Here is a 12297-nt window from a genome sequence, read left to right on the forward strand (position 1 = left end):
CAAATTTCCAGTTTTATCATTCTTGAAAAATATTTTTATTATCACATAATGTAATCAAGCATATGCTATATTATTCAGTATATTTTTATCATTTTCTTGGATTTTGTTATCGAATTTGAAATATTATTTGAATTCAATTTGAGAGAATTCGTAACCATTATTTCATGTAATTTTTTGTTTCCACTTTTCAAGAAAATCTGTAATCTGGTTGCTTTTATAAATTTGTTAATTTTTCGTATAAGGTCAACTTTCCAGAATCAGATTTTAATACCTTTTCAAAAAGGGGGAAAAAAAAAAGAGAATCAGATTTTAAATATGGAGGGAATATATAAAATTGTAAAAATTTTAAAATAAAAATAAAGTCGAATTTACGGTTATGATACATCTCTGGAGACAAGTTTTGCCAAACCCCAGGGGTAATTACGTCATTTTGAGGGAATCTTCTCACTTAAGATTTTGAGAGAAGCGGACAGTAGATTACAGTGTGCTTGCTTTGCATCGTTAATCTCCATAAATTCATCCAAAAAGAGGAAAAAAATTGCGTCAACTACCCGGATTTCAAATACTGAAATTTGTTGAAATTCATTAAATGGGGCAAAATCCAGGTAGATTCTTTGCATGCAAGAAAGTTGGCAAAGGATCCCTGTTTTACTCAACCCCTTTATACATCATCATCATTTTGGCTGTGTCGAGTTTGCATTTTTCGAAATCAATTCATCTAAGGCTTGTTTTCACATTTCATTTAGTGTCTTTAAGGTGGGTTTTAGTGGGATGCTGCTGTTTGTTGCAATTTTTGAATTTTTCTTTGATTCTCAAGTTTCTTCCTTTTTTTCGATTATTGTTTATTATAATTTTTCTCGATTAAACAGGCGAACAGGCAAATGGCTTCTTCTCGGGTTTCGGCGAAAAAGCTTGCCAAGGAAATACTGGGTGTTGGGAAGAAGCTCCAAGCGTTACCATCCTCCATCGATGAGCTACTCACGCTCCTGGAGGTAAAGCGTTTCCAATTTGAAGATTTCTATGTTTCAGTGGGGTACCTTAGCTTGCACCGTCTAATCCACCACATTTCACGAGCCTTTTGGGTTGGTCATTTATGTGTTTCTTAGAGTGTTGATTTGTGTAAGTGGATCCAAAGATTCCATTTTTTCTCATTTAACAGGGACCAACTGCATTGGATGCCTATTTCTTGAAGAGAGTTATAAAAATTTTATGAACTCCAACTGTTGATGTAAATGATTTCTACTTTTTTGCAACATCTTTGTTGTTGGATGTCTATAACTTTTAGGGAAAAACACATCTGAAACCCGAAGGGTTTGAGTCGGTGGACAGCCTTGTACAAATCTATGCATGTTTGACAGGGTCAGCTATTTTATTTCACTCCTCTGTCTTGATGTAAATAATTTTTGACGTGACTGAGTAAATTACATGCGGAATCCGTAGATTTTTTCGTGAATGATTATTATTGGGCATTTCTGCGAAATTTAAACTTGGCTCTCTTGTTAGGTTGATAATAGCTATGGTACAATTTTTTTTGTTTTGTTATTCTTTGTGGCAAAAAATTTGGTGTTTCTTGTTGGAAACTGGAATCTGGAAAGGGTAGAGTTTTTAACATTTTGAGCTATCTTTCTCCCTTTGGTTACGATTTATTGAGTTGATAAATTAAGGGGTTATGCAAATATTTTGTAGAACAAGAAAACGGGTGAACCTAATTTGATCTTCTGAATAAAAAGTTGTGGAGCATCTCCTTCTCTGATACAAATGGTGATCCATTGAAGGCTTATTATTTTTCTTTTGTATGCTACAATTATGGATTCAGTTCCACCAATCTGCACAATGTGCATGTGGAAACTGTAAACTTCCCTGCAAATCTTTGCCTTGTTTGATGTTATTTTTTTTCGTTTTCCTCTTATTTGCTGCTTTATATTTTGCAATGCTAAATCATTTTGATGGCAGCATGTGTGCTGCTCACGTTAAATTTGGACATTTTATGGTGGGCGAAAATGTTCTTCTTCATTAATATTTTCCTATAACAAATTTGATGAGTAACAAATGTTTTTTCTCCATTCCTACCATATTAAATCACAGTCTTTTGCAACTGGTTGAATAAAGATTTATTTGATTTTTTTTTTAGAAAGCTGAGAGCATTTTAACCAAGGTGGATCAACGGCCGCCCGGGGCTATAGAGTTGGCACTTGTTCCATTGAATCAGATGTTGATCACTAATGAAATCATGCGTCACACCGATGTTAATATCCAAATTGCTGTCGCATGTTGTTTCATGGAGCTAACAAGAATAAGCGCTCCTGATTTTACTTATAGTGATGCTGACATGAAGGTATGTAAATATGACCACTTATTCTCTGTCATCCACTTGTATCTCATTATTCCCTCCTCAGAAAAACACTATTTATGTATCCTTACCTAGTAGGTTCTGTTAATGGTGTCAGGAACTTTCTAAATTATGCATCATTGTATTGAAGCATTTGCCCTCGGAATCTGGTCGCAATTATTCTAGAGCTCTTCGTATGCTTGAAAATATCGCTAGACTGAAATCATCTGCAATTCTTCTGGACGTAGATAGTGATGACCTGATTGTTGAGATGTTTGAACTTTTCTTCAGTGCCATCAGGTAAGTATGCAGAAAGGTCCAATTTATTGGAAAGATTTAATAAATTAACCTCCAATTGACTTTTCGAGGTAGTTAGCAAAATAACTCTGGTCAAAAATTTATTTAAAAAATAACCCTCCTATGTGTATTTGAATACGCTCAAATACATTGGGGCAGAGATACTTTTCAACAATGAAGTTTCCCCACATCATTTCCCCAAATAATCATTACATAATCACTTATTTTTCTGTCCATTTTCTTCAAAAAATTATGTTATATTCCCAATTTTTTCATTCAAAAATTACACATCATCTCTATGTCCAACATTACGCCATCTTTTCAAAATCTTAAACCAAACAAAATTCCAAACATGGTAAAATACTGCAAATAAAATTTTCAAAACTTATGAGTTGAAACTAGTTTAGGGGAAACAAAAACCCAACCAAATGGCACCATAAACTCTAGTATATTTGAGGATGCTTGAAGTTTACATATTTTAGTCAAATGAGTGGCTCACTTTCTTTAAATGCTCTGTAAAATTTCTGTATGTTTAAAGATTAATTGACTTAGCTATGACATCAATTTTTACGTGGTATTTCTTATTGAACAAAACGATTATGAAGGCCCAACCAGCCTGCTGACACTTTTGGACATATGGAAACAATAATGTCTCATGTGATACAAGAGAGTCGCAAAATCTCATTTAAACTTCTGATACCGCTTTTGGACAGTGTCAAAATGGATAATAAGGTAGTGACGCTCTCCCTGATTTTAATGCGATTACAATACCCAAAATTTATTGTCATTCCTTTTCACCAATTGTAAAATTTACTGTTTCCTTGTTCAGAATATTTCACCTATATCCTGGGAGTTGGGGAATACTGTCTTCAAAAACTGCTCGGACAAACTCCAGCGTCCTCTCAAAAAAACAGTGAGGGCAAAGAACCTGGATGTTGCTGAATATGCTGAGATAATTGCTTCTCTTTGCCAGGGAGAGCCTATTAAGGAAAACATGGTTTGTTCCTACAATAGCAATTCTGACTTCAATGGCGTGCTTTGTTCATTTGCTTATGCTTTAATTGAGAATATATATTTGTTATTTCCGTCTGGTACATATATTTGATTGACCTTATAGAATCTGAGGATCATTCAGCATGATATAGTAGCATGTGTTTGTGGACAATGAAATAGACTATAACTAGCCTCCGGCTCGGCTATTCTTTGAAAGCCTAATGTGCCGTTTGCTTATGAAATTAGAAGCTCTAATCAAGTCCTGAACAATATTTGGAACATCTTTTGATCATATATTTCTTAAATAATTGTTATCAGCCAAAGTACATTGACGGAGATTGAAAACATCTTCTTGGTCTTTGAGATTCTCAGAAGCCTTGAAAGATCTTAACCTTTTGAGATGCAATGGGCCTACTCCACTTGCAAATATGTGGCATCAACTCAATCTCCATGAGACATCCTTGTCGACCTATAACGACCAAGTGGCGGAAATCCTACCAACCAAAGTGGTCGGCGATAGAGTCCGTTCATCATATCAAATTGATAAGTATAGTTTCTAGTTGAGAAGACTGTACTCCCGAGAGGGAAATCAAGGCTTAATAAATTTTCCCATGTAAGGAGATATTAAGGCGACTTTGTTAAAAAGTAATCAACGTTTGCCACACAATAAAAGATGCCACTTTCCCACTATGACCCGATACTCTGATCACGGAGTCACCTTGTTCCACAAAGCAGTGATATATGCTGATCGTATGTGTGGTAAGTTGCAATACTAGTGCAAAATAAGAGTATTGAAGAGATACTACACAATCAAAAAGTAGAAAATGAATGCTAGGAAATACAAATGGAAAATTGCATTTTGCCAAACTAATGTGATTTAAAGATTTTTTAAAGATAAAATGTCCTTGTGAAAATCTTAATTTTGTCCCCTCCACGACAACTCGTAGTTGCTAGCATCTAGCAAACATTTTTCTTCTCTCTTTTCATAGCCTTAACACCATAACATTCCTAACAATAAAGGGAAACTAATTACCTTTTCTGCCACATGAGATCAAGGCTACAAATTCATCACCGCATTGGATGGTGAGGGTGTTGGCTCTCTCTATTTCCATTTTGCAAGTATCTGGACGTAGTTAAGTTCATAAAATGGCTTTCGTCTGCAAAATCCAACCCCGAGAGTACTATTAGGTCAATAATAAGATAAATCACTCGCATTTCCTTCTTATCATGTCTCTAACAATCTATAAACCATGAAGTAGATATGCATTATAATTCATGTTTATAACAATGGCATGTGCTCATAAATATCAATTCCTGAACTTTGTATTAACATAACAATTGATTAATACGGTAAGAGATGAGTGGAAATATTTAAAAACAAAACTAAATGTTGTATGGAATGAAGAACACATGAATTTATGGTGCTCAATGAACAATCATTAGTGGCAAGTTTGACCTAGTGGCAAGTTTGACCTAGATCGCGTCATGAAAAGAAGGAAAGAAAAGAGAACATGACTAATGAAAGAAAGGTGTTGGACGTTGTGCTCATATGGAATGGTTCCAAAACTAAGCCAAGGATGAGATGGTCGCTTACCAATATTAGAAAAGTCTCCCACTTCTAGCTTGAATCAAATAATAAAATCACTTGCAGTTGACGGAACATGTTATAGACATTAAATTTTAAATGTCTTATGATTCAATGATCACAAAGTGGTGATGGCTTGGACAACGGGATAAATGATTATTATCAATCCCTTGTGTGTGTACTATCATGTATGATTAGGTCATGTAAATTAATATGCCTTGTGTCTTCATTTTTTGACGAATGATTTGGCACTACCCTGGCTACAACATCAAAATCGGAAATGGTATGACAAAAGAATGTTTTACCAAACTCGTTGACTATGTAGCACGAAGAGTCCTAAATTTTTTTTAAGTATAGGACACGGACCGCATGTCGGATACGGCAAAATCGGTGTCGTTGACTTTTTCCATGTTTGACCAGTCGGATACGCCATGGACACGGCTAGGATACGCCATGGACACTTTTCGAGAAAAAATTGATTTTTTTTTACCTTTTCTTTTTAAATCACTGCTCNTAATAATTGTCGTATCCTTTCCGTATCGCTATATCCGTATCGCTATATCCGTATCTGTGTCGTATTCGATACGATACCCGTACCCGTATCCATGCCATAGTTGTCAAAGGCGGCTACCAGGCGTGGGCATTGCGCCTCGGGAAATCCCAGGCGCAACGATTTACAAAGGCGAGCCCAGGCGCGCGCCTCGGCTCGCCTTGGAAGGGCTCTCGGGCGCGCCTTAGGCACGCCTGAGATTGTTTTTTTTTAAAATCAGAATGCAACTTCTCTGTTTTTTTTTTTTAATATTAACTTAAAATGTAAAAGGCCCAACCCAACCTTAAACCCTAGCATCCCAGTTAACAAATTAAATATCATGAGGCGACATGAGCAGAAGTGTGCAGACTGCAATAGAATTACAGAAGCCAACGTGACAGCGTGAATAAGAGAAGGGCCAAGAACCATTTATTGAAGAAAGCTCAGGTATCAGTTCTAGGGACTCTGATGATTCGATGGAAGAAGATGAACTTGATTTGGATGATTGAAGAATTTTAATCGTGTTACTTATTATAATGAACTTATTAATTATTTGTTGTTTTGTGTGACGTCGTAACTTAATTATTTCATATTTTAATATATTAATATATTATTCTAAGATATATATATATTTTTTAAAAATAAATAATGTGCGCCTTGCTTCGGTAAGGCGCGCGCCTCGCCTTGCGCCTTGCGCCTCAGGCTCCAGAGCCCGTGTGCGCCTTGCGCCCTTGACAACTATGATCCATGCAACATAGCTCGTTGACCTTATTTTTTTCCATAACTAGTGAGCCTTAATTTTTACTGATGAATGTTAAGCATGTGTATCAATCATAAATTCGAGATTTGTTTCATTATCTTCGTAGATAATAAGAAATAAAACATATAATTTATAGATGGCAAGATAATGTTTATGCGTGTGGTACTCTAGTTCTTGGAGTATCATTGATTATGATTAGGGGTGTGGACAAACCGACTTGGTTCACGAGCTTTTCAAGCCGACTCAAAAAATATTTGATTTGTATTCGAATTTATCAAATTCGAACATGATCGAACCTTTTTCGAGCCGAATTCGAACCCAAATTATATTGCTTGATAGTTTGCGAGCCTTGATATTTTATTAGTATAACATAAATATATATTAAATAAATAGATTTCTAGTCTCTCTATTATTTATTTTCGAATAATAGTTTGAATAGCTCTCGAAGATGTTCGAATTTTTCGAGCCGAACGTGAACTCGAGCCTTGATTCGAACTGAATTTGAACCCAAATTTTTTTTTTTTTTGAGTTTCAATCAAACTCGAGCCTTAAAATCTTCATCATATTCTGCTCGATTTGGTTCGTTTATACCCTTAATTATGATGTATGCATGCTCATAACAATTGCCACTGTCTACGGGGTAATTCAATGCCAGATACGACAGCATGATACCACCAACTGCCTAAATATGTTAGTATCCAAAAATTAATCCAATGGAGAAGATGTGGATACCATATCTAGTGCAACACTATATGTATGAGATATGGTGGACTATTTTAGAAGTTTTTATTTGTCAAAGGCTTTTTATGAAAGAAAGTGATTTTTTTAAAAAAGAACATTTATGTTTGTATTCATGTTTGTGCAATATAGATCAGTTTTGTCCGGAACAGGCTTGTACCTAAGATTTTTTTGGCTCGAATCGAAGTTCAAAAGTTAGGTATCTCGAACAATAGGACGTTCAAAATTTCAACATAAACATAAAACACAATAATATATAATATCAAAATATTTATAATATAATGATATAAACAAATAGTAAAGCTAAACTATTCTAAATAGTCATTAAAATAGTATTCATCTTGATGATTTCACAGCAAAATATTAACTAAGTTTGCATAATTAAGATGTTCTACTATTTGTTTCTCAAGCGATGATATAGTCAATTCAATGAATACTTCTTGTGATATAGTTAATTGGATATAAGTATTCAAGTATTCATTGACCTCGACTTATAGAAATTTATTTCCCCTCAAAAGTGAGCCTAAGTCGAGCACCTCTTGGGCCTCGGGCCCTCGACTCAGGTCTGGTCCTATTCCAAACATTGTAGATCAGCCGAGTCCTATAAAGTTTTGAACCTGGGGAAAAAGATTACGTAGGGTTCAAGGTTTTATCAATTACTTATTTAGCAACTTGCATGGATGAAAGAATTAGGTCCCTTAAATTGTGAGTATACACTGAGATAAACCAAGTTCCAAATAAAATTTAACCTTTTTTCATCTTATGGCATTGAATTAAATATCATAGATGTGCAAATTTAGTCTTATAAAATGAAGTACCATTGTCGGAACACTCAAACACATCTCAAAATAAAGGCACGGCAATGCTATACGCTGTATGGCCCAATTTTAGATATGTGAAACCACTTAAAGAGACCGTTCATTCCACGTGAATAACAATTATTTTAAATCCTATTTATGGATAACATTAATAGGGGGTGAGAAGGAATTTCTTCTTGATAGATGCATTGATTAATGCTTTCGCAAAATACCAGGATGATATATTCACTCATCGTCGAAGGTAACAAATAGAGCTATATCTTGTGGGGTCCTGCTGCCTCAAATACAATGGAATAGGAAAGATTTTATTGAAACAAAAGCCAAATTTGAAGTCTTGTATGTTGAAGTGCTGATCCCAAATAAATATGCTTAGATTGAGATCTTGATGCATTGCCGCATCATATTCATAAATAGACCAGCTGATGACAGGCTGTGGTACATAGCCTTCCCTCTTTCTTGATGAGGGGATTTGTACTCACAAACTAGGACTGAAGGAGATCCGAATCACATTACAATACCAGAAGTCATCTATAAGAGAATTCACTGAAGTCGATCTACGCATCGAATTTGTATTTCATGTTCTTTGTCTTAGCTTTAGAAAATACTCAATTAGTTGCTTCCTAAGCAGAAAATCTCTTTCCATTGCTGTCGCAAAGTCCAAGAGTGCCTAGTGTCTGCTCATGTTTATCCTGGGCATTGATAATATTATTATTTAAATAAAGAGATTACCGGATAAATGCTCCTCCTTGTAAACCTGGTGATTTCATATTGCTCAATTTTTTCTTCATTAAATTTTAATGCTTCACAATTCTCTGGTCAATTTTAGCAAAATCTTTTCGTACCAGGCTTAATGCTTCAAAGTTCATTCTTTCTGGTTCTTACCACTTCCAAAAATTCTGCTATTGTTTTTCCTGCTTTTATCATCTCAAATTAAGATTCATTTTTTATATTTTTCTTATGTGGGTAAGATGGCAAAAGAAGTTGGTTCAACTGACTTAACGTCCAAGTCAGGTGAACTTTCTATTTATGAACCGGAAGATTTCAATCCACATGCGAAGAGTGCTGGTAGCGGGGTCGCGAAAAAGAAGAAAGAGGACACGATAAATCAGCGGACTGATCTCGAGACTTCATCAAGACGGAAACTGCTGAAAACGGGGGGTATGAAAAAAGGTTCTAACATCCAAAAGAAGACTGGTAAGAAGGGTGCTGGATCTAGTACCATCACAAAGAAGATAGATGAACAAACCGATACTAAGATCAATTCAGAAGGAAAAGATGAATCACCATTTCTTGATCAACATGGGAATGAACAAATTAAAAATGAGTTTATTCTCAAGAAACATGAATCAAGTGATGCAAAAAAGGTAATTGAATTCTATCTGCTATTGATATTTGATGAATCCTGCACCTGTAAGTTCTTTAATTTTCATATGAGTAGCAGCTTCTCTTTCTCAAACTGCAAAAGCTGTTCAAAGGAGAAATAGCTCCAAAGAAGGAGATCAAGAAAAAAAAGAATTACCTTTAACATTTAATTTAATTTTAGAATGGTTCTTAATATCTCTACAGTAATATTGCTGTGGAATAGATTATATATTTCTCAGCAGTGACTTTGTTTATATCTTATCTTGATTCCACACTTCTGGAAATTTGATTTAGAGATCAAGGTCGCATCTTGGTTCTGAGGAGGATTTGATTGATTTAAGGATAAAGGTTTGGTGGCCGGATGACAGCGAGTAAGCGCTAAATATTAATGTATTTTTTTTAATAATTATTCTTGACAACATTTCTTTGTGTGTGTTCAACAATTTTCTTGTGTACGTGAACAACATATCTAATTGATTTGGATCAAAGAATGAAAGAACATGTTTGTTGTGTTTTTCTCACTTCACAAAGAGTTTGCTACTTTGGCCATTGTTTGATGGCAATAATGTTTTGAATTTGTCATTACTTACATTTATCTCTTAGCGACACAATTTCATTGTATGCAGGGCTTCATGCATTTACAATGTCATAATAATGTATTAGGGAGTAGGAAGTTCTAGTTCTTAATCCTATAGATTTCATTAATGGCGTGGCCTATATACATAATCAAGATTCGATCAATCAATGCAATTGTGTGCAACTTCAACAGTTTCTTTGAGAAAAATTAAAGATGAGGATTGCTTTTATGAGTTCAAAACAAAATAATAGTTTCTTCTGCACTGGAACCGTCTGCTCTTTTCTCTAAATATTTCAAGTTCATCTATCCTCTTATTATTTACAAAGGAATAGTGATGATGTTTTCCAACACCATGATTGGTGTTCATTATGTTTATAATATGTTGGGTTCATTTTCTGGGTTCCAATGTATTTTATTTCTGTACATGCTTTCATCAGCTAAAAATGATATACTGCCATGAGCAATCAGCCTAATGTTATGGATGTTGGTAAAAACTCTTGAGTTTCATTTTAGTTTATGTTTGGTGATTAAAGTTCTGATGCATGTGGAAATGAACTTCAGTATAACTCTTAATGTATTACTTCTATCACTCCTTAAATAGAGTAGCGACGGATGAGAAAGGGGAACGTGTCTTGGTATGTGGAATTTATCTTCTCGTGAAAAGTATACAAACGAGGTGCAAGAAAAATTAGATCATAAACTGGTGGGGGCGGTTATGCCTCGATAAAGTTTAAACCTCCACTTTCTCGTTAACAACTTGATTTCTTCTAGTATTGTCTGTGTCTCCTATTTAGAACTCAGAAAGTGTGTTAGGCAAGCGAGAGGTGGCCAAAATAAACAACTAATTTTGAGCCTGTATTACAAATTATGCAACTCTATGCTCATATTTAAGGATCTGTTTATGCAGGTATTACCCAGGCACTATTGTATCTTTTGATCATGCAGCAAAGAAGCACAAGGTGATTGGATGCTTCCTTTCTTCTGGTTCTTTTAATTTTTTTTTCACAAAGGTGTTTTGCTTTTGAGTGGGAATTATAAGCGACAACCTTTTCCTGGGCATATGAAGAAGTTAACTTTGTTTTAACAGACTTCTTCCTAATGTCCAGTAGTAATACTCACTATTGCACAGATGCCGGTAGCTTTCTTAGTTTCTGCAAGTTTATTGCTACATTTTCTCCTTCAGATTAGTCAGCTGTTTTCTTACAGGTCATATATGATGATGGTGATGAGGAAATTTTGTTCATGGACGAAGAAACTTGGGAACCGTTAGATGACCACCAAATTCAAGTTAGACTCGCTGTTATTCATGGACCCATTATCATTCTTTTATTTTAATTGATTGTTATTGTACATGCCTGTTTGGCTTACCTTTCTCCGTGCATGTGTAATATAAAACAGGACTCCATGAAACATGACACCAATCCTCCTGCTCCTGCCAAAAAACCTGTCGTGTAAGTTTATTTTTAAAACAGTGAGTAGAATTTTCATTCCTCCGTTGATTCGTACATCTTTTATTGATGAGATTTATGATCATACAATTCTGCATTCTTCAGATTTTTTAAATTTTCTGAGTTCTCGTGAAAGTCAACTGAAAAAAGGATGAATAAACTCGTCATATTCTTATTAATACATTTTATATTCTGATCTCTGTAATCGAGCGACAATCATGTCGATAAGTCGCGGTGTTTGAAAGGAAATTTTTTATGAACTGGAACAGGCCCAAGAAAAAGAAAGGAAAATCTAAGTTAGGTCCATCCAAGAAACAGAAAGCTTCCTCAGCATCTGGAAGGTTTGTCATCCTTTCTCATTTCAAGAAACCTCAATTTGTTGTTTGAGTAATGAATATGCACATTTGTAATTTTGTAAATGTTTTATAATGAAGTAATGCACTGCATTCCTTCCAATATGATGTTCAGTAAGTTTTACGGTGGACTTTTTTATGGTTTCAGAGCAAAAGCTGAAAAGGGTTGCGGCATCAATTCTGGAGAGGTTTCAGTTCCTGTTGTTGGTGTTGAAGATGAACCGAATGCTGAAATGTTTGAGATGAACAGTGCTAAAAAGAATGACGAAAAGACAGAAACTCTTGTAACCGAAACGCAACCTAGTGATGGCACCACCTTGGATGTGGAGAAAGATTAAACCTCCGTTTTCGTTATCGGGATACAACTTATTTACATTCATTCACCGTTTCAATAATGAATTAGACTCGCCTGCTGTTTTATGTCGAGATACTATTGTGTGATGTTTTCTTGCTACAGACTACATTACTTTTTTGAAAAAACAACGTCGAGGATGTTTTGATGACTTAA

At 35.0% G+C, this 12297-nt stretch overlaps 1 protein-coding gene across 4 annotated transcripts; it reads left to right on the forward strand.

Annotated features, from left to right (window-relative positions):
* Positions 1 to 493: 493 nt before the first annotated feature.
* LOC140978330 (sister chromatid cohesion protein PDS5 homolog D-like) lies at positions 494 to 12297 on the forward strand. 4 transcript variants are annotated; one of them, XM_073443266.1, is made up of 13 exons: positions 494 to 756; positions 870 to 992; positions 2132 to 2335; positions 2448 to 2629; positions 3232 to 3358; positions 3456 to 3623; positions 9018 to 9413; positions 9706 to 9782; positions 10896 to 10947; positions 11195 to 11275; positions 11387 to 11442; positions 11709 to 11777; positions 11938 to 12297. In XM_073443266.1, exons 1-13 carry the CDS (start codon positions 619 to 621, stop codon positions 12125 to 12127), a joined length of 1863 nt encoding a protein of 620 aa, XP_073299367.1. In that variant the 5' UTR covers positions 494 to 618; the 3' UTR covers positions 12128 to 12297. The 4 variants fall into 4 exon arrangements, with proteins under 4 accessions (XP_073299367.1, XP_073299366.1, XP_073299368.1 ...); XM_073443265.1 differs by having other exon boundaries at positions 11387 to 11439; positions 11706 to 11777; XM_073443267.1 differs by having other exon boundaries at positions 494 to 605; positions 11387 to 11439; positions 11706 to 11777.

The sequence above is a fragment of the Primulina huaijiensis genome, chromosome 6, assembly GCF_012295235.1.
Source record: "Primulina huaijiensis isolate GDHJ02 chromosome 6, ASM1229523v2, whole genome shotgun sequence".
NCBI lineage: Eukaryota > Viridiplantae > Streptophyta > Magnoliopsida > Lamiales > Gesneriaceae > Primulina > Primulina huaijiensis.

Bases quoted from the DNA above. Each gene is read 5' to 3' on its own strand.
- LOC140978330 (XM_073443266.1), top strand. From the start codon at position 619: ATGCAAGAAAGTTGGCAAAGGATCCCTGTTTTACTCAACCCCTTTATA. The intron at 9,414-9,705 runs GTAATTGAATTC...AATTTGATTTAG, and splicing joins AATCAAGTGATGCAAAAAAG to AGATCAAGGTCGCATCTTGG. The intron at 11,443-11,708 runs AGTTTATTTTTA...CTGGAACAGGCC, and splicing joins GCCAAAAAACCTGTCGTGTA to CAAGAAAAAGAAAGGAAAAT.